At 47.1% G+C, this 22,737-nt stretch overlaps 1 protein-coding gene across 2 annotated transcripts in view; it reads right to left on the bottom strand.

The window, feature by feature from the left end:
- Window positions 1-15,534, bottom strand: part of LOC142571589 (solute carrier family 22 member 6-B-like) — an 82,034-nt gene extending 66,500 nt beyond the window's left edge. For both annotated transcript variants that reach the window (XM_075680084.1, XM_075680076.1), the window contains exons 1-3: window positions 15,194-15,534; window positions 7,741-7,844; window positions 1,321-1,472 (exon numbers count right to left, since the gene is read on the bottom strand). In XM_075680084.1, coding sequence (XP_075536199.1) covers window positions 1,321-1,472; window positions 7,741-7,844; window positions 15,194-15,532 — 595 coding nt within the window. In that variant the 5' untranslated portion in view covers window positions 15,533-15,534. The remainder of the gene's footprint in view (window positions 1-1,320; window positions 1,473-7,740; window positions 7,845-15,193) is intronic.
- Between the last annotated feature and the right edge of the window lie 7,203 nt (window positions 15,535-22,737).

The following is a 22,737-nucleotide window of genomic DNA, read 5'->3' on the forward strand; positions in this document are numbered from 1 at the left end:
GTGCCGTCATTGTGACTCAGTGTTCGTATCGTCTCTTCTTGAAATAAACTTTCTAAACACACAGAAGGCGTCGCTTTAAAAATTGCACATACGGGTAGCTCATTTGCTTGTGTGCAATGTGTCGCCTGCAAATAACCTGCGCGGCTGAGGACGAAGTGTACTGCGCGAAATCGCTTCGCCAACAGGCAGGTTAGTTGTCGTGAACAGTTATATTTTCTATCACCGAACTAGAAACGAAACGAAAGAAAACGAAGCACGTTGAACTTGAACCGAATCGGTATTTTGTTTTCTATTAAACAGCACTGACGAAGAAGTCACTGAAGCATGTTTTACCGTTAATATTAGGAGTGTGGCGCATGGACCTCTGTGTAAGTGCAATTGAAAATTCTGTCAGGACTTTATTCAGATTCACATCCCAGATTCAGGCCCGGTCAATAAATGAGCGCGTGGAAATGTGCACACACGCCACAAGAGGTTACCACAGCCCCATCATATAGATTTTCCTTGTTTTCTGCAATTGAAAACGGCAGATGATAGTACTATCTTCTCCGCTCAATTGATACCATCCATGCGCTGCAGAGAAGACAAAGTTAACTCAGTTCCTACCATATTTAACATTTACTGAGAACACCTACCAAGCTTCAAGGCAGTCTCAGTGTAGCTCTTCAAAATCGGAGTTTTTTTTACACAAGGCCGTACCAGACCCGAGCGAAAATTGATGACGCATGGCAGCTCACCTTAACCGAATCAAGTTTGATTGTACTGCTATAGTTTCTACAGGTTGTTTTGCCGTCGATTCCTCCAACGTTTTAATAAATTACGCCACTCTGTTGGTGCTTCCGCGGCGTGCTTACGCCGGGGCATCTGTAAAGGGCGAATTTTTATCCTAGTGCGAAAAAAAAAATTGAGACTTCTCTGATAAGGTCGCCAAACTTGATTCTTTCAGAAGATTGCGGTGCTACTTCTCAGGAGAGTTAAAAGTGTTGCGAGATGAAATACATCAAAGGCTGTGGACAATTTCACATTGGGATTAACTTTGGATTAGAAGTTTTGAAGTTGCTAGTTCCTGTCTATCGGGTATATTATACTACACATAATTGGGTGATGATCAAGAAACCAAGGCGCTTAGTTCGTCTCGATTTGCATGCATCCACACTGAACGCAAAGGCGGCATATGCATACCGGTAGTTGAATGTCTGTTTACAAAGACCTTTGTTGTACACATAGGTAATAAGTAGAAGCGTTACTCGAGAACTGTACGGCGAACATTGAGAATTGCCGCCAAAGTGCAGGATACTGTCCACACACATGTGCACTTACAGAGTGTCAGGCTGTTGTTCGCTGCGGCTACAGAGATTGCATTCAAAAAACGCAGCAGGCAGAACAAGGTGAAAGAGGTGGCCGCAGCCATGGCGTACTCCAGTATCACGTAGCTCACCAGACCATACAGCAAAACAGGCCGCCGGCCAAATCTGCAAAAAAGGGGGTGTGGTATGTTTGGAGCACGAATAAGTAACAGCGTAACCTAAAAACATGCCGTTCATTTTAACATAAGCCGAAATTGATTACCGCATATAATATGCAGGAGGCTCCCGCTGCCATGTAAGGGGCGATGCGACCTTTTCGTCAAGAGCCATCATAAAAAGTTTCAAATCGCGCCATTCAGGACAAAATGGAATATACAGAATACATTGAAACACTAATTTTCAGCAATTCTTGTTCCTTCCAGGAATTTTTTTGGTGCTTACTCGAACTTCACGAAGTCGAACAGTGGCTGTGCTTCAATTTTATTGTTATTTCATTTCTGTTTATGAAAACTCATTCGCTGCTGCGCTGTTGCTACGTGCGGTGCACTTTAACTTGCTGTGATTTCATGCTACGTTGATTGATGGGTCTTAATGGCGCAAGGGCACCTCGACCAAAGATCGCCAAGTCTAATTACTTGCTATGTTATATATGCGCTTACCGTAAAATACAATGTGCGTACTTGAACGTCTTGGGAACAGTGCGTGCACGCAATCTGACTTATTTGCATTTTATGATTACGTGTTTGAGTTGGTTCAAGATTGATATGTACTGTCTCACTAAGCGAGAAGGAACGGCATCACACAGAAGAAGAAAGGCAGGGAGGTTAACAAGACAGACGTCGGGTTTGCTATCCTGTAGGGGGAGGAAAGGATGAGGGATCAGAATAAGGAAGGAGACGGCGAAGAGAGTTCACTCGCACCGTAGTAGGCGTATGGTGCCTACAAGCAACTTTTCAGGTTCGTTAATTTCATAAAGGTTATGAGAGCACGGGCAGCCTTTTGGGTTGCTGATGGGCGAGGTCAAGCACCAAAAATGTCTAAAGGGTTGACCATCCAGCTGGTTGAGCGTGCTTCGAGGAGGCTGACGTTGGACGTCAAAGCGGGCGCAGTGGCAGAGTAGCTGCTCGATGGTCTCCTCACTGTTAGAGTGATCACATATACGAGAGTCAGCTATTTCAGTGAGGAAGGAGTACGAGTTTGTGAAAGCTACGCCCAATCGTAGCAGGCACAGTAGTGCAGTGTGTCACGTAGTAGTGACGCTGAACACAGTAGCTAAAACTACCACAATAACTAAACCTTTATTGAGTGAACTTGCACCCCTAAAAGTAAGTGACATTCGAAGTACAGCGATATCGGCGAGCACAATCGGCGATCGTCGAAAATGTGACTTGCGGGTGAAACGCGTCGGCTTTTATACATGACCCGTCGAAATTTATAGCATAATCGCTGGTGCCCGTGTACCTTCAAGAAAGTACAACACTATTCTCGTCACGCACACAAACTGATTACGCAAGGTTCAGCGAGAACAAATCTTAGACAGAAAGAACATTAACATTCGAGTGAGTTCCAAATTATATAGGTGCGTCTTGCGCTGAGCGATAACTTCAGCCTGTCAGCGGGTGAAGTTCGGTCTCCGGAAACAAGATAAAGTACACGTGTCAATGCCCCCTCAAAAAGCATCGTCCCGAGGCTACAAACACTACAGTAAAAAAAATGTTGCAGTTTCGCCCGAAAGGCAGAACATCGGTTTGAACAGCAAATTCATAGACAGCCATGCTAAGTAAGGGTCGTAGTTTTATCCACCGTATAAACTTGTAAACACTCGCTTACTAAATTAACATGGATGGTATCAGCGTGCACAAACATGAACGCATCTCATTCGATGACCGCGGAAACTCGCTGTCAAAATGCTGGAGTAAGGAAGCGTGGCAGTAGCAGCGAGAGATTTGACCTTCGTGCTATGTCTCGCACCCCCCCCCCCCTCCCAACGCGAACTAAGCCGCGAAAACACATCGCACGGCGGACTGTCCCCGTCGCTGTTGGCTTTCAAGATACATACAGTGGCCCGGGCTGGCGCGCGCGGCAGCCCGGGCCGCCCGCAGTAGAGCGCGCCCCCCTCCCTTCCCTCCCCTGTAGCCTTGAGTGGGATAGAAGACGGCGCGCTTCCTACCCGCTGTCCTCTTGCATGTGCGAGATTGAACCGCGATTGCCGGCTCACTCTCACGCGCTTTCGCTCGCACATACAGCATACGGCGCGCGGCTACGTTTTTATCGCTTTTGGACTTTATACGGAACGTCACGGTGACGCCGACGGCAGAAATGCGCCTGGAGTGTCCATATAATCGTTATCGCAATAATAAAAAAGAAACAAAGTCCGAACGTTCGTTAGCGCTGGTAGAAAGGCTTAAGGCGCACAACATTAACTACTTCAGGTCACGAGCTGCGCCGCTGTGATTGCGTAAGGCCATCTGGCACGACCTCATAGTCCAGTACGCCAATACGTCTGATCTTGTAGGGTCTCAAATAGCGTCGCCAAAGTTTCTCACTAAGTCCTCGTCCGCGTATTGAGTCCAAACCCAAACACAGTCACCTGGCTGGTATCCCACGTAGCGTTGTCGAAGAGTAGTGCTGGCTGTCCGTCCTCTGCTGGTTTTTGATGCGCAAACTGGCGAGATGTCGGGCTTCTTCGGCTCACTGGAGATAGGCGGCGACCCCGAGATTGCCTTCGTCGGTGACGTGCGGTAGCATGGCGTAGAGCGTCGTCGCCGGGTTCCATCCTTCAACCAGCCTCAACGGCCTCATGCGCGTTGTTTCTTGCACCACCGTGTTTAAGCGAAGGTTATGGAAAGACGGCATCCCACGGCTTGTTTTCGACGTCGAGGTACATTGCCAGCATGTAGGCGAGGGCTCAGCCTCTCCGTAAGACCAATCGTCTGCGGGTGGTAAGCAGTTTTGCTGTGGTTTAATTGGCTGTGCTGCAGAATCGCTTGGGTAAGCTCCGCTGTAAAAATGATTCCTCGGTCGGTGATGAGCACTACCGGGGCGCCATGTCGTAGCGGTGTATAGCCTACTCTACGAATAATTTCGCCACTTTGGTCGCACTTCCTTTAAGCAGGGTTTTGGTTTCGGCGTTGCGGGTAAGATAGTCGCCAGCCACGACGATCCACTTATTCCCCGATGTTGACGTCGCAAAGGGCCCCAACAAGGTCATACCAGTTTGTTGGAATGGTCGACAAAGGCTCGATTGGTTGCAGCAATGCTGCTGGCCTGTTTGGTGGTGTCTTGCGTCGCTGATAGTCTGGGCATGTCTTGACGTAACGGTTGACGTCGTCGGTCACGCGCGGCCAATACTACTTCTGTGTCCTTGCGAGCGTACGGGAAAACTCGTGATGCTGCACTGTCTTATTATGCAGGGCGTGCAGGACTTCGGTCCGCAGTGCTGCGGGCAAAACGAAAAGGTATGTTGCGCTGACTGAGGAGACGTTCTTTACGAGGACGTGGTTCTGTAGCGAAAACGACGACAATCCATGCCTAAACACTCTCGGTAAAAAGTCGATCTCGCCTTCCGAGTATTCAGCAGGTCTTTAGTTCCGAGTGTGCTCGCTGCTGTTCAGCGAAGTCGTCGGTGCACATGGTCCCCAGGAATGTGCTTTCGTCTTGGTCGTTTTGCTATTGTGGATCGATGGGGGAGTGAAAGGTGGTAGGCATCAGTTTTATTTCGAACTTGTACACCACAGTGACGCCAAGCGCTTGAAGTCTAAGGCTACACCGTGCCAAGCGCCCTGATGGGCCTTTTAAGTTTGCCAGCTAACAAAATGCGTGATCGTCACTCATGGTCGAAATTTCGCAGTAGCCCAAATGATGGCATGGCATTCTTTCTCCGTAGTAGAATAAATGGCTACCGCTTTCGATAGTGAGTGGTTAGCACAAGCGCTCCCTTTCAAGCTCGTCTTTCTTTTGAACTAGCACGGCACCGACGCCTACGCTACTTGCGTCGGTGCGAATGTGCATTGGTGGGGACTGCAAACATTGTTTAAGCTCTTCGAATGCTTCGGCTTGCGGCGCTTGCGGCGCTTGCGGCGCTTGCCACTTTAATCCATTTCACAAAATCAGAAGTCGAGTTCATGGCTCGGCGATGGAAGAAAAATCCTTGGTGAAGCGCCTATATTATAGCACACAGGCCAAGGAATCTGCGCACTCACTTGTCGGCGGGCTGTGGAAAGCTGGTGATGGCAGATGTCTCCTGTGGATCAAGACGGACTCCAGATTTGCTGATGACGTGGTGCAGGAACACAAGCTCATCGTAGGAGAAACGACACTTTTCCGACGTCAGAGTGAGCCACGATGACTTGATGGCCTCTAGTACGTTCCCAAGCCGCCTAAGGTGATCAAAATTTCCAGCGAAGACAACAACGTCATCCAAGCAGATGAGACAGGTCTGCCACTTCAACCCTGCTAACACCGTATCTATCAGATGCTGGAGCGTTGCAGGTGCCGAGAAAAGTCAGTCGCATGACCTTGAACACAGAGGCCGTCCAGCGTGATGACAGCGATAATCTCACGATCCCTCTCGTCGACTTCTATTTGACAGTAGCCAGTATTGAGATCCATCAATGAAAAGTACTTAGCGTTGCAGAGCTGGTCAAATGCGTGATCTATACGTAGGAAGGGGCATTCGTCCGTTATGATTTTGTTCAGCCGACGATAATTGACGAAGAACCGTTTTCTTGTCTCCTTTTTCTTCGCCGAGACTACAGGAAATGCCCAAGGGCTCTTCGAAGGCTGAATAATTTCGTGTCGTAGCACTGCCTTGTTGCTTTATGGCTTCTCGTTCCCTCGTCGAAACTCGGTACAGGCTCTGACGGAGTCATTCTTGGGCTATTATGCGATACTGAGCGACTGGTGTTTGTCGAATAGTCAATGACGTCGAATAGCAGTGTTTGTATCGTCGAAGAAGACTTGAGCTGTTGCTACTCATTCACGGGGAGACGGATTAATGTCGAAGGCTGTTTCGCGAATTATGGCTGTCGAGGTACTTGCGACAGAATCCGAGAGGACAAACATTGCTGGTTTAAACAATTTCCTCGATGTATGCGATCGTCGTGCGCTTATTGAGGTGTTTGATGTTGAGAATCTTCAAGACAGAAGTACACTTTCGCTTTTCCTCCGTGCAGTCAAGCGATTCCTCTTGCGACGCCAACTTCACGGACGAGCAGAAGATGTTGGTCGCCCTCGACGATGACTTTACGTCTGCGGGTGTTTCGGCGTCGACGGAAATACCGGTGCGAGGCGGAATGCTGACTTGACCTTCGAGCACACTCAAGGCATGGTTACTCAGAACCCTCCGGCGCTGTCGCTTGGTCTTCGGATAGCGTTATCGACTTGGACTTCAGATCGATGATTGCAGCGCATTGGTTCAGAAAGCGCATGCCGAGAATGACGTCTTAAGAGCACTGTTGGAGAATAACTAAAGTTGCAGTACTTGTAGATACAGGAGCAGACCATGCCGTCGCCAGTAGAGCACAGTCGGCGATCGTCGAAAATCTGATCTGCGGGTTAAGCGCGTCGGCTTTTACACGTGACTCTCCAAAGGTTCTAGCGTAATCGCGAGTGCTTGTATACCTTCAAGAAAGTACAGCACCATTCGTGTCACGCACACAATCTGCTCGCACAAGATTCAGCGAGAAAATTCACAGCAGATAGAAACAATAACATTCGAGTAAGCTCCAAATCATACAGGCGCGTCTTGCGTTGAGTGATAACGTACTTGAACCTGTTAGCGGGGGAAATTCTTTCCACGGAAAAAGGATAAATAAGTACACGTGTCAAGTGTCACACCTGGATTGGTTTGACGGCAATCAGTTACAGGGATGGATCAAGCATGCAGAAACGATGGTTGTAATACTCAGGTGTCTTCAAAACAGCAAGCATGATGTTTGATCAATTTTTTTTAAAGTTTTCTCGCTGCGTCCGTTCTTGATAGCGGTATATGATCACTGTGTGGGAGTTATTGTGAGCTGATCTATCAGCCTAATCAGCATGGTGGTGGCCCAAAATTCCACAGTCCCCAGGTAGCCACTGGAAATTAACATCGCGCCCTTTTCCAGCAACGCGATCGCAGGCTTCTATTATGTTTCGAATCATCTGTTCATAGTTTTCATGAAACAGTGCCGCCTGCAGGCTTGGAAGGACTGCTCTAGAATCACAGAACCCTGGCCATTTACAGGGTAATTCTCGTTCAATATATTCAACAGCGAAGTGAAGGTCGGCATCAAATTATGCCAAACCTACACTCACACGCAACAAAATCTCGTGCTGTTCTCGGTATCGCAGCAGCGCTTAAACGCTAAGGTGAAACTAGAACAAGCACGCACCCAAACAGGTTCTTACGAACCTTGTCGAGTTTGCAGAAGAAAAAAAAATTCAAACTCACATGTCCGAGAGTGGACCCATGATGACAAAACCAAATGTCATGCCGACCATGTAGATGCTCTGGGGCAATGCGTTCTTCCAGGCAGAACCGCACACAAGGTTCCACTGCAGGAGGAAAGGACAATCACATGGCTTCAAAGAGTAACAAGTTTCGGAAAGAAAGCGTGCATGCGAGATGAAGTATATGAAACACGAAATCGGGCCCCTCAGTTAATCCCCTTCCTTCTCGTTTATTACATAACTAGAGTCTCGAATCTGGCAACACTGATGCCTTCAGGTAGCATGTGTGGGTTTATTGACAAGTCGCGTTCACCCAAGAAGATCACGCTCTCGTGACGCCTGCGGCAGAAAGGACGTTCCACGTCCGCCGCCAAGGTCTGAGTGGTGGCGCTGGCTAACACTCCCAGGGTTCTGCTAGGAAACAAATACCCAAGAAAGTGTATGGGGAAACGGCGCCGCGGTAGCTCAATTGGTAGAGCATCGCACGCGAAATGCGAAGGTTGTGGGTTCGGTCCCCACCTGCGGCAAGTTTTTTCATCCATTTTAATTTCCATTAATTTATCGTTTCTTTATTTCATTTATTAGGCACAAGTAATATCCCCTATGTTGTCCTTGGTGTCAGTGTTTGATGGCTTCTTATGATATGACTAATAAAATATCGGGCCCCTCGGTTAATCCCCTTCCTTCTCGTTTAAATGTGTAGGCCCCTTGACTATATATAGTATAGGTTTTAGTTAAGCCTTCTTTGAAACTCGCAACGTATTGCCTCTTGATTTGTTAGTTTATGATATTGAAGATAATGGTGATGAAAATTCCGCAACCCAGTCCACAAATTGGTGACAATGAAAGGATGGTGCGAGGTGAAATCGAGACTTGCAGTGATTATACACACAGTTACCCGACGCAGGACTCGTCTGCAGAATATTAAATAAGGCAGGAAAACAACTTCCGCACAGTTGCCGATACGGCCACGAATAATACAGTCTTCTGGTCCCCATTCAGCAGTTTACGAAAAAGAAAGGTGAAAGGGATGTAGCCTGTCCTGCAAATTTTTGCGACACCTCATGAAAACGCAAAAGACATGCACGCGTATACGCACACTAGATCGCATTTGTCACAACGCAAAAAGAGCAATCCACAATCTGCAAAGCTAATAAAACTAGAATATAAAGAAATGCTCAAGGAAAAGACTATGGTTTGATTTATTCCGCAGTTCATTTCATATATTCACACACGAAGAACCCCACTAGCAATAAAAGCAAGTTTAGCAAATATCAGAGTGGTCGGCCTGGCGTCTAGCCTTCCACTTTGCAACAGGGTTAAGGAATGGGAGAAAAGCAAGGTTACGACATGAATAATACCTTGTCAGATCCATCACAGACGGGAGTCTAGACCTGCGCTGCGCAGAAATGTAACAAACGCGCCTTAGAGTCTGGCCAATGTTACGTGACTGGTAAAGTTTAACAACGACTTGGTGAACTTCCCTGCTCATTGAGTAGATTGGTAGTTTTAAAAAAACTTCAGGAGGAGGCGAAACACAGCTGAAAATGCAGTGTCCCTGAAGGAAGATCAATCCTCCACGGCAGCGTACGGAGGTAACGCACGGAACTGTATGTTGCGATGAACTGTTGATTCCTATGCATAATCATTCCCGCACGATATAAAGAGACACTTGGGCGGAGCACATTGCCTGCCTCTGAAAGACAACATCCGCCCGTAGCTTGCATCATTCTCCTCATCCTCCCCTGGCCAATGTCTCAGTGGCACGTGTCTGTTTGTGAGCGGTTCATTGTCAATAATGAACAAATCAGCCAATGTCTACATTTCGCGCGCCTATTGGGGGATAAGATGTGTTTGCTCCCGAAAATTAAGTGGTGCACTGTTGCGGTTTGTCTCCATGGTGTGTAGCACACCTGGAAGAGCCGACACCTTGGTGTCCATCTCGTTATTTAAAGGTCACCTAATCATTGTCTGAACAATATACACTGGCTTCGGTGACTCATGTGGCAGCTAAAGAAAAATGCATTTTAGGGTCAGGCCTGTGAAGGCAGCCATGGTAGCTGCCCGGTTGGAACCAGTGTTGTCATATTTCGTATACTCCCAAGAACGAAAGAGTTTGCGCTGAATCTAGAGAATGGCAAACTATCATCATTTGAGGCTTCTCGCAGCTTTATCTCCAAGGTCGTGTCTATGCCGTCCGTAGTGTTCAGTTACGATCTGGTACTAAATGTAATACGCTTTCACTTCCGCAGGAGCACTTTCACTTCCTGCCACGTCAAGAGCCAGGAAGAGTTATTCTTTATCACGCGTTCAAGCACTTGCAGGGCTCGGGTTCAGTCAAAATATTGCGAAATAATCCAGATATCTACCGAATGGTCTCAGGTGGCTAGTAGTTTTGTAGCTATTAATGCGAACCAGTGGCTGCGCGTTGTAAAAAGAAACAAAAATTGCCTTTCCATTCTGTGAGCCCTCAGTCACTGAATATCAAGAACTCGCGCCCCCGCTATCGCATGGATCAGCCACTCGACAGGACGAAAGCTAAGAAATAAAACTGCATGAAAGAACCCTTACAAATTAAGGCCCAGGGTGATACTTCTGACCGACGCCAGTAGTTCGAAAACACACGGCTACAGCTAATGCGAACGAAGTTACGAAGCCATCCGAGTAAATGTGTATATGTTATAGCATGGTTGTATTCTATCGATGCACGCCCTAGAGTGAGTTAAGACATGGTAGTGCGTGCGCGTGCGCGTGCGTGCGCGCGAATTCCAGGAACAGTGTTGCATAGGCTTCCGACAACCACGCAGGCCATTTCACGTTAGCTTTCACTGGCTCCACAACGCTTCGAAAGTTTAAAGCAGGTTACGTAAAGAAATCTGCAGTACATGGGAAATATTACCTGTGATTACTCTGCGATGACTGCGCCAAGTGATACAAGCAGGGCTGTGCAGTATCGCGATATAAGACTATCGCGATAGTATCTTAGATATACTTTTTAGTATCTGTATTTCTGTATCGAGATACATTTGAAAAATGTATTTGTACCTCAGTAGCGAAATAATTTTACGATGTAGCGATTATACTGCGATACTGAGCAGGACACGGTTATCGCTTTACTTATTTGGCGGAAATAAGCTTACGTGTCCGCAGCACGTGTCATCACTTTTCCCTTTGTCACGGTTACAAAACGCACAGCGACACGGCATAGAAATACCACGAGCGAGACGCAGATCGGCGCTTCGCGTGCACATGGCGAGCGCAGAGGAACTTTCAACAGGTCGCCGAGAAGAGAAACCAAAGTAACAAGAAAAATCAAAGCCCCTTTCGTTAAAAAAAGATGGTAGAACGCAAACTTTCCCCCAATACAAATTGAATTAAAGTGCAAACGAACGACCACGCAACGAACCTAAGAAATGCTGAGAGACCCGATGCTATGCATATGCGATTTGATTGCTTGTTTAGGATTGTATTTTCTGAGCGTTGAATTTGAATGAAGACGCATTTCTTTAAGTTGCATAGCCTTTATTTTAGATTATGTAGCCGTTGGTTACACGCACACACACTTTCACGTACGACTGTACACTTGCGTTAGCGTACGGCAGCCTCTCCTGCCGTGCCCTGCACCCGCGGCCTACCCATGGTGACTGCCGGGAGTGCATTGCGTTACGTGCTTAATGCAATGCAGATATACAGTTCGTCTTGGTAGCGTGGCGTTCAACCATCTTGCTTTATGAAAGGGGCTGATTTTTTTCCAGATCCTAAGACGAGCCGGTCTTCAAGCGCACTCGCTGTCTCTGATAAGGGGCTTGTTCAAGCAGCTTGTTCAAGAAATAGCGGTAATCTTCCAACTTTGAGAGCCTACTCGCGCGAGCTGCAGAAGCACACGCACGACACAAAAAGGACACGTCCGACGAGTCATCATTGGCGGCGATGAATCAAGGTTTCATGAGTTCAAGACACTTCGGCTTCTGAGCCGTCAGAACAGACCCACGGGAGAGCTGCAGTGTTTCGGTACCTATATGACCCGAGAAGAGATATCGCCATGATACAGGACTTTCCGGCCATGAAGGCGGTATTTTTTTCGTAACAACACGAACTTGTGCTCGTCTGCAGCGGTAGAGAGGTGTTTTGTGTTGAGGCCGAACCAACGCTACCTAGAAGGCGGCTTATTTGAGAAACTGATGTTGCTCAAGTGTAATTAACGCTGCAAGATTCAATGCGCTGCGCGATTCACATTACGCTGTGCTTGATAAATGTCTTTGCGCAGCATCAACATCCTCGAAATAAAAAGTGTTCCAGTATCGGTATTCTTGCATCTCTATTGCTGTCTGTTCCGGCTACTTTTTTAATCTTTCTGCAAAAGTATCTCCGAAATGTCCCGTTACGTGTAAGACAAATGTATCGCAGTATCTTTATTTTAGGCTTCCAACACGTGTATTTTGATAGCTGTACTACGGAATACTTTTCGTAGTATATCTACCCAGCCCTTGATACAAATACAAAATTGTTATCCTGCTTATTGCGGACATGCTTTCCTCCCTCTCCACCTGTAATGAATGCACTCTTTCATGCAACCTTATATTGCGGAGACGCCAACAGTGCGAAACTTGTGCAACTGTGCTTGAGTAGCCATGTCTTGGGCATGGGGCAAACAGAAAAGGAACGCGAAGATTGAGGTTAGTGAATGAGTGGAGTGGAGTGGAAAACGAGTGGAATAATAGTCTTGTATAGAAATCGTAATAATCTACAGTCAATAGAGCAGTCGAGTGAATTGTTAAATTTCAAGTTGCATCGTGGACTTGGAAACAAAACGTTCTTGATCAGTATGACCATGGCTTTCGTACTTTGAACATTCAAAGAACAATAGAACGGCAAACGTATTTAAATTATTTTTTTAGTAAATGGCTTTCAGGAAGAACGCTAAATGACGCGTGCTTGAAACAAAGCTTGATGGCAATAACAAGCAGCATTAACAGGCCAGCGCGGACAGCAACCGTCAATTGCTACATGCAGGCTGCGTGCTTAGGATGGCGCGAGAGTCTTTAGCAGTGTCCAAGAGTTTCCAGTTCTTCCGGTGGCAGTGGAGTTCTTAATGTTTTCTAGAAATACCAGGATGGAAGGGGTGTATGTATTATGTACCTTTTAAGCATATTGAACACTCGGTGCCTCTTCAACATTGCTGTTCGCAGTATGAAATAACGGCATCGAAGAGTCGCTGAGCACACCCTTCCTTTCATGGCTCTGATGATCGTACACCCGGAGGAGAAATTTAGTTACACCAGAGTCCTTCCATTTTTTTTACATGGAAGGACTCTGGTTACACAAACAAAAAGTATAAGCTGTGGCTCAAAAAAAGTTACATGACTGATGGGTTTTGAGGATATTTCCACTACAGCAGCAGTCCGAAGCTCTACAGATTACCTACCTTTCTTCACTGTACACTGACGCTTTCTTCAATGACGGCTTGGAGTGAGGAAAGGCCGAAGAAGCCCTCTAGTTCTGTTCTCATGCGTCGAGAAAGGCCATTTACGACACAAATGGATTCACAATGTAAACACTAACTTTCACTTTTGTGCCTGTATAAGATCAAAGGATGCAGTACCATCATGTACTACATGCCGAGACTTGCCATGACCAGCGCACGGGCGATCTTAATGCTAGCGTCGGCATCCCCATCTTAAGGAAGGTGCACGCCAACGATTATGACCTGACTATTTTCAGTCTATGTATTGTCTTGTCTGGCGCACTCCAAGGGCCTTGTCTAGTGTTACGTCTCAACACCACAAAGGCGTTAATGAGATTTTTGCCACGAGGCAAACCCCCACCATCCATAAGCGCCTATCCAGACGTCAACGCAGCGTGGACACCGACTGTTGACGGGTCCACAAAAGGCCACTACCCCCACCACTACCTGACAGCCTGAACTAATGATGAGGGGGGCCAACATCAAATGCTACCGCAAAACTACGACAACCTTGGATTCGCAGGTTGCTATCCTGCCGCACATTCCATACCATCGGGCTTCGGAGGTGGGGTTACTGCGGAGCGTTGCGATAGCATGGGCGTGGTATCGCAACGGATTCGACGGTCGTGATATGTTTCTAGACGGGTCTTTAGATTCCCTAGTCTCGCTTAGGGAAGACGAGGGTACTAAAAGCGGATACTTTTCGTGCAGTGGAAGAGAGGGTCCTGATGTGAATTCGGACGTTTAACTTGCTCCTGCATGGATTGGGCTTCCGTAACTGGAGCCGCATAACTAAGGCAATAAACCCTTTCCCCTTCATTCCTACTACTGGACGTATTCGTCGATGGGCTTGGCAGATTCCTTGCCCTAACGCCAGCCTAAGCCGCAACACAGGTTAGGAAGCATGAAGACCTCCTCGCCTAAGCTAGAAAAGTAGTGTGGAGAAAGGAACTCTTCAGTCAGCGCTAAGCTCTACGGTACGAACTTCGGGCCCCAACTATCGGTTCCCAGACACCAGATATGTGTCCTAGAATTGATATAACTGCCTCACAAACGTTATCGTGTCATTTCAGATGGTCCACCAAGCTCAATTAAAACTAGTTATTAAGTGCGACGGCATTCACCATGAAAGTTTCTTAGGACCGTTTTCAAGGAAACAGGCTCTTGCTTGCCAGAAGGCATAATTGCCTTAGAAATATCGCCGTACGTGAAGGCGTTGCTTGAGTAGTGAAAGTCTCCTAGGGCCGTAGTTGACCTCGTTCATTTGCTAGCGAAAACCGGCATGATCACCCATTTCGTATGTCCAATGCTCCTTCGGCCGCCATGAGCACTTTGGTGGAACGCCGGCCGTTTCTATGAGAAATTAGTTTTAATTCAGCCTCAGGGGTCTTCAACAGTAATGAAGTGAAAGCCACAGAAAACACGGAAGAGAACATCGGTCACCTCGCCTTCAATATTTTAAGTTATGTATAGAAGAAACTAGGCTGCATGCCACCAGCAGTAAAATGTAAGGAAGTTGAGCTTCAAGTTTTAAAGTAACGCGCAAACGCAGTTAGCATATGGGAGGCGTAGCGTTGCTCACCAGTGCATATATACGCTCGAAAGATCTAGCTGAAGCAACATGTATCAACTTGTAAACGCTCGACATAGCCGAGCTTCCGACGTCACGTGTACATTATAGTAGTTTTAACAGATTCATATGTTAAAGATGGCGCTCACATATACACAATAGTTCCTGCATCCCGAGTTGCCAAAGGGTGCCTGCGACAAGGAGCGATACTTTAAAACATAAATGTACGCCTAACTATGGCTTTGCTGCCGTTCGAGCTTATGGGTTTCGCGGTACCTTTGTTTTCTGCCACTACTGCACGTCACGACTACCTCTCTGCCGGCACCACAAGACATGTTGCTCTTGCTGTCAACCTAGTAATAATATTGTAGTAGTTGCCGGCCCGCATTGTGGCGTAAAATTGTGTTAGTAAGAGCTCACCATTTCAGTGCCCGAGGGCCAGAACTCTGAGTGGTCGTATTCCCATGAATTGCACGAAACCACTGAAAGGTTGTCAAACCCGCCGTTGTCTGAAATGGCGTAGCGCATACACGAGTAGTCTTCTACCTCAGAGCCTCCATGTGGAATGGCTTCAGCCTTCCACTGCTGTGCGTCCCAGTGTGCGTAAGCAGGCGGTCGCGCGCACCAGTGCTCCACCTCAGGGAAGATGAACGAGGCGCATAGGTTGTTGATGGCCAGCATCATGCCCCGGTACATGGATAGCACCAGCATCACGTTCTGGTAGATGCCCGTCTCACCAATGAAGTCGGTCACCTCCATGACCTCTGTGACTGGGTTGAAAGGCTTAAGTCACTGCATAAATCGAACGCATCACCGTATGAATTGACTGTGCGTGAGAAAGTACAACAGCTGCATTGAATGATCTTCAGTTAAATCGATTGATATCCGAATTAGAACCTGCCACGAACATTCCAAACTTTGCATCCAAGCTTCTTTGCGTAGCACGTTTCATAAAAATGGCGGAGTCTAATTACGTAAAAGGTCCCTTAAAAATTCCTGTTGACAAACATTAGTTGGTGCAATTTGTCGGCAACGTTATAACATTTCTAGAGACACGAAAACTGATAGAATTCGAACTGTTACATCAAAATTAGTGTAGTTCAGAGGCTGAAAAGGAATGCGTTCAACTTAGTGTCTCCACTGTACAGCGGTTTCCTCTATAAACCACATATGAAGTATGCTTCTAAATGTGTGGTGCATATTTTTTCGCAAATAACTACGAATGCTTATCGACGTTTATTCGACTTCGTTAAGGAATTGGGTGCGATGCACCGCTAAAAGTATCTGAAGATGGCCATCGCCAGACGAAGAAAAAAAAAGTCTCAGGTGGCCAGCAGCAACAGCCTCCCAACTTCGGGCCTTCATAGCGCGCTCCTGACGCTATGTACCACGCTATGTACAGTCACGTGCAATATGACTTGCAACACTGGTGCCCGTGCTCGAAGGGGCTCCAAGACTGTACGGCTGCGCAGACACAGGGTAAGTTCCAGACCTAAACACAGCTTTAATTAGTGGTGTTTATTAAACTGCTATTTCCCATGTCCGAGGCGCTCCGCAGCCCTGGAGCCCCTTCGACCCCGAACAAGAGTGTTGCAAGTCATTGTACACGCGACTGTACATGTACAGATCAGCGTATCCTCTGTATCAGGAACCGCAACCCCTGCTGTTAACTGCGCAACCGGTGCCACATCGGGCACGCTTCACGAGAAATTGATCACCTGACCATCATGCCTGCTAGCTTAGGAGCTATAGTAACAAATAAAATAAATTCCGGGATTTACGTGCCGAAGTCACCATCTGATTACGAGGCACGCTGTAGGCTGAAGGACTCAGGATTAATTTTGACCACCTGGGCTTCAACGTGTACACAAGTACACGAACATTTTTTTTTGCATTTCACCCTCATAAATATGTGGCCGCCGCGGCAGGGAGTGGACCCGGGACCTCTAGCTAAGCAGAGAAACGTAAGCCAGTGGGCTACGGCAGCTGACGTTGATTATATTTAACAGCTAGCTCGTATCACACAGAATACTGCCGTTTAGTGTGGGGCGCGACGACCCTATTCAATATCTGTAACCTGCATATAGCAATTCATGTCAGGAATTTCCCCCGCAAACGTCACGCTAGAAGAACACCTTTGACAGCATTTCTTGGTGAAAGAAAAGGCGTTACTCGTCTCGCTCAAGATTGGGAACTTCCGCGAACTAGAACCAGCTACGGAAAACGGATGTTGCACTACCTATTGCCGCACAATTTAAACTGTTTATTAGCCTGTGTGTTTTTACAGTGAAGCTGTTAAGGGCAAATTCCCCAGGATAGTGCCCGTGCGTAGACACAAAATCCTTAAGATAGTGCAATGCAGGGCCGACCTGCGGTGGAGGTTAAGCAGGCGTGAAGCACTCCCCATACATGGACCAATCCCGAAGGTAGTGCAATACTGGGCCGACCCGCGGCGGAGGTGCAGTTCGCCATTACACACCTATACACAGCTTCGCTGATCATTCTTCACTGAGTGGAAGGGTACCGAGTTTTCTACTAATGCTTCACGAATAAACAGCTTATCAAAAAATATTGTAATATCTGTATGTATAACTAGACCCTCGCGAATTTTCGAATTTTGCTGACTGTACTACAATTTGTCTCAACTGAAATTTCAATTTTTTGTGTGTGCATTCGTGCTTTTCTTCACTTTTGTTAGTATGCTACTTTGTATTAACACGTGTTTCAGTAATATAAAAAAATTTGGTATGCTTATATTTTTCTTCCTGTTTCGTTAAGGTAACGTGTGTTTTGCGCTGATGTGCCCTTTCGTCTGTGCCAAGTTAATGGACCGCGGGCCTTGTCAAGCCGATCTGTGGCATTTAGTCCACAGCGCGCAACCACCTTGTTTTTCGGATTGCGATGTTGAATAAGGTAATGTGTCGTCGAGCGGAATACGGGCGGAAAGAAACGATGTGGACAGGACAAACACTCTGTCCTGTCCACATCGCGTCGTTCCACCCTAACATTCCTCTCAACGACACAACGTGATACCCCATCTGGCCTAACAGTTTGGGTTTAATGGCACAAAGGCAACTAAGGCCATGCTGCGCCAGTCACAAGACAAAATAAGACGGGACGTTAGAGCAGGTAAACCTGCATTAGATTATAGTTGGTGTAAATAACCAGTTTTCTCTAGAAAGTCGAACAGGTTCGTAAATGGCACTAGGGGGTCATCTGCTAGTAGTAGGGCAGGATGTAATGGAGTGTGCAAATTATACAGGCTGTATAAAAACCTCCGTCTCAGTGTGTCGATGTGTGGACATGTTATTAGGATGTGCATGACCAAGCTTCATTGCATTTTTCGCAAGTTGGTGGGTTTTCTTTTCGGAGAAGGAAATTGTGCGCGAGATGTGTGTGTCCGATTCGAAGTCGACACAAGATCACCTCGTGGAACCGTTGCTGGTGACGATGATTTCCACTCGCCAATTATAGGTTCAATAAGATGTAGCTTCTTGCTTAATTGTCCCAATTGCGTTGCCATTTTGACGTCAAGGCCTTCCAAATCGCATTGACACTCTTTATATGGAAGTGCTGTATTTTGAATGTTTTTGGAAGCTGCCATTGATGCGCATCTATCCGCTGCTTCGTTACCCACTACCCCAACATGGCTTGGTACCCAGCAAAACCTAACTGATCTGCCATATTTGTTTGACGATAATGCGTTCAAAATATCGCCTAACAAGGGTTCACTTTGGGATTTCATGCGTAGAGCCTTCAGTACGCTTAATGAATATGTATGATTGTGTTTTCAAGTTTGTCAGCAATGATCTTTTGAACTACCGTCCATAGTGCCTACACTTCGGCTGTGTAGACAGAGGCATGCTGAGGTAGTCGAATACTTGTTTCCCAATTTTCTGTTACGGCCCCCACACCCACGTGTTTTTTTTTGTTGTTTTAGAGCCATCAGTATAAAATTCCATGTAATCTTTATACTTGTCTTGAAGAGCGCGGAATTCTTGTATGATGTGTTCAGGTGGTGTGTCTTTTTTTGAAATGTGTTAGTGTCCAGTCAGCTAACGGCGTGAAATCACACCATGGGGGCAACCTTTCTGGCTTTCTGGCAACCTGGAGGACTTCGCGAGGGATGTCATAGTCCCGACAGTATTCCTCGTATCGCAGCATAAGCGGCCTAATCATGTTTGGTTTATTTGTATAATGTATGCGTGAGCTGCACTGTGTGACGATGTTGTAGCATATGTGTTGTGGTGAGGATCGGATTCTGAGTATGTAGGAAAAACTAGCGCTCTGCGATGCTGTAAAGGAGGCTCATTACATTCAACATGTAAGCTCTTTACAGGCAATTTTCTGTAAGCACCGCATGCCAATCGTAGTCCTAGGTTAATCTGGCCTAACAGTTAACGATTCTGAAATGAAGTGGATTTGATTTATATGTATTGCGCAATGAGCTATGACACCGGCGTACCAAGGACATTCCGGCAGATGTTTCCAGCAATAATCTTGCTTTTTCCCAGAGGGGGGGGGGGGGGGGGGAATTTAACAGCACTTGAGGGGCAATATCGCAACACCCGTGGCTACACACCAGGGAAAATTTTGTTTAATACTAAAATCACGAAATGTTACCAGGAACTGCAAAAAAGAAACTTTTGGAGCATGAAATATGGGAAAACACGAAATATTGTAGCCGCCGATGCATCTATCCTCCGATCGAACAGTTGCTACACCTTCGTACAACTACCACATTTCTAACCTATATCCGAGAGTTTCGTGCTTCAAAACTAGCGGTAACTGCACTCTCCACAGTCTAGACACCGCAGGAGCTGCGGCCAAACTGCATCACTGCACTCTCGAGCAGTGGTGAGTGTGCGTTCGAAGCCCACGTATAGCTCGCGCATGTCCTTTTTCTATCTGTCAGCGTGCTCGTTCGCTGGTCTTAACTGCGCGCTCACGAGATCGATGTCGAGAGCAACCTTGAAGCAAAGTCCCATGTGAAGCGGTGGAAGAAAGAGGGAGCGATACGGGCCCGGCAGACTGCGAGGGCAAGAAGGCACCGGCCTTGATGCGGACTCCCCGCACGCCAACTGTTCGTGATCAGTTGATCCGAGTTTCGGGAGGCACGGCCCAGTGAAATAAATTGTAAAGGAAGTTGCAGCACGGAACGGAAGCTTGCGAAGGTCAGCATGAGGCTCCACATGTGGTGCTTTTGCAGTCATCGAATGAACTCCGTTTTAATGCGATTAGCATTCTTTGCCTGCTTCAGCCGGTTTTGAACCTATCTATGTAGCCGCCTACGCAAACCCAGACGTCAAACCTTTCTACCAGCTTGGGCCACTAGGTACGTAATTTTTTTCTCAGTCCTCCCAAGCAGCTTCGTTGGGTGTCGTTCCCGCATGTTTCCGGAAGCAATATATTTGGTATGGCTGCCCAAAATCAATAGATTGCCCATAAATCGTTTTCTTAGCGGAAATTTGCTAGTTTGCTTATCGGCGAGGTCACTTTGACGAAGAATTGCAAGAAACGGAAACTGATTCTTTGAATGACGACTAGAAGATGGGATGCTCCTGCGAAGCACGCGCGTCTGGAACGCAAACGCACCACCATTGTAGAGTGCAAGCACAGCGATGCAGCTTGGCCTCCACTCCCGTACTCTCTAGAATATTACCCTCGGCAGTAAGTTTCGTCAGCGCCAAAATTGAAAAAGGAATACTGCAACTTTGGGGTTTTACGGTGCCAAAACCACGAACTGAGTATGAGACAGCGGTAATGGGGTACTCGATCAAATTCAACTACCTGTGGTTCTTTAACATGTACCTTGTTTTGAGGCGGCGACAACAGCAACAACGTGTGCCTTAATCTATATACAGCCCGCATCACAGCTGTATCGAGCACGAAACCAGTGCCCATTCGTGTGCTTCCGAGTCCCTTTCAGTCGCCTACAGGAGCAAGTTCGGACAGCAGTTTCTTCTGAGCATGCACTGCACGAAGGACAGGTTTTGGCCATTCACGCTCATAACGATGTCCCTCGCGCTGTTCCCCTTGGCTGATGACTCTGGTCGATGAGAGGACGCACGAGCGCGTGATATTTTGTCGCGGGACGAGCGGTCACGTGGTATTGCCAGTACACGTGGTGATAAAGAACCGTTCCTGCAGCTTGGAGTAAGGTGCCTCGATAGCCTGGCGCCTATCCCGGCTCCCCCTGTCGTCGGGCATAATCATAAAAAAAAAGGGGGGGGGGCTGCGCAAAGCAGTCATGACAGCGAGTGGCGAAGCCCTGTCTAAGGTCGTTCCAAATAGGTCGCGAAGCTTCGGCTGAAAAGCGGTTCAGAACAAATTGTCACCAACATCACAAGAGTGGTTATGGGAGCAGCGATTGAAGCGCGACTATGTTTGGAGGGAACAAACATTGGGAAAGAAAAAAAAAGTTTTTTCATTAATGCGGGACAGATTCAGTCAACAAAAATAAAATTCCTTATTAATTTTATACATACGAGACGAGTGAAGAGAAGACAACTGTTTTTTTATCATTGTCAATAAATCGCCCATCGTAAGAGCTTCGCGCCGCTATCGCTTGCAAAGCAATTTAGCTCTTGAAGTGTGCATGAAGGCGCGCTCAGGTTCTCATGTTAGAATACGCCCCCCTCACACGTTGTGCTGTTTTGCTTGTCGACGTTTGTCTGAATTTGGCGACGCGGGTAGCTCCATCATTTCTGAACCTGTTCAGCCAAAAGTAGTGAGCTACGACCGCCAGATAATTGCTTACTTTAGTTGTTTTCGTGCGACTGCGTAGGCCAATGGACTTTGCGTCCGACGATAGAACCAGCACTACACCTAAACCTTTCGTCGGCCTCTAAAGAAAGTATGTTCTGTTGAGGGGTGCGGTTTTGACACACGTTCGGCTGACCTTTTTTTGCATCGTTTTCCGCGCTGAAAGCTCGAAACGCCCATCAAGTCGAACGGCGGGGCATTTGAATATACAGCCCTAATGACAGGCCACCAAAACGAATTTCGCGTTTTTGATAACAAAATAACGTCACTTCTGTTTCTAACGGATATGGCGCCACATTTTTTTCCGCTGGAAGTGCTCCCTCCTCGCACAGATGGCGCTAAGCCCATAAACCGCTGTGCTTTATGAACCGCCGATGAAACGTCATGTTTTGAATGTATAGGCTTCTACGGGAGCATTGCTGCCACGTATATTTACCTTGCCCTGTCCTCCTGTTAACGCATGCTCAGAAGCAACTATGTCGTTCCAGCTTCACCCGGTAGGCGGCGCTAAGGGTCTTGACAGCGTAATACGGCAGCGCACCGCTTCCACGCTCTAGTCAGCCGTGACGGGGACTGTACACGAGCGTGTTTGCATTTCACGCCGATCGAAACGCGGCCACCGCAGCCGGGATCGAACCAGCTACCTTGAGAGCGCAACGCCATAGCCACTGGGCTGTGAGCCAAACGTTGAGCACTTGAGCAAACTCGAGCAGTACGAGGAAAGCGTAAAACAGCCAAGCGTCAGTAGTTCATAGCCATGTTTCAAATAAAAAAAAAATTGCAAGTGTCCTTGCGCAAGTAGCCATTTCAGTATGGACGGAATCCTATTTTGAGGAAGCTTGTAAATGACTGCACACTCGCAAATGGCATGTATAACAGTGAAGGAGCTTCAGATAAGTTTGAACTGATCCCACAAAGTAACAAGCATTTATTGACGCGCACTTAGGTGCCTTGACATGTGGGGAGAAGTAAATGGGACAGCCGCCGAAGAAAATTATGTGCAAAAATATTGAAACAGCGATGCTGTAGCCGGCAGCAAGTTCCGAGAAAATGAAACATGGGCATATTGAAAAATGTTGCGTATACGCGCGAGCGCTGACAAATGGACTTTTCCTGGAACTGGTACGCAGTTCTCGACCTCTTTCTTATACTCTTCAACATAACGCATACTGAACGAACACCTACACACCAAGTTAGGC

Source organism: Dermacentor variabilis, chromosome 1, assembly GCF_050947875.1.
Source record: "Dermacentor variabilis isolate Ectoservices chromosome 1, ASM5094787v1, whole genome shotgun sequence".
In the NCBI taxonomy this organism is placed as follows: domain Eukaryota; kingdom Metazoa; phylum Arthropoda; class Arachnida; order Ixodida; family Ixodidae; genus Dermacentor; species Dermacentor variabilis.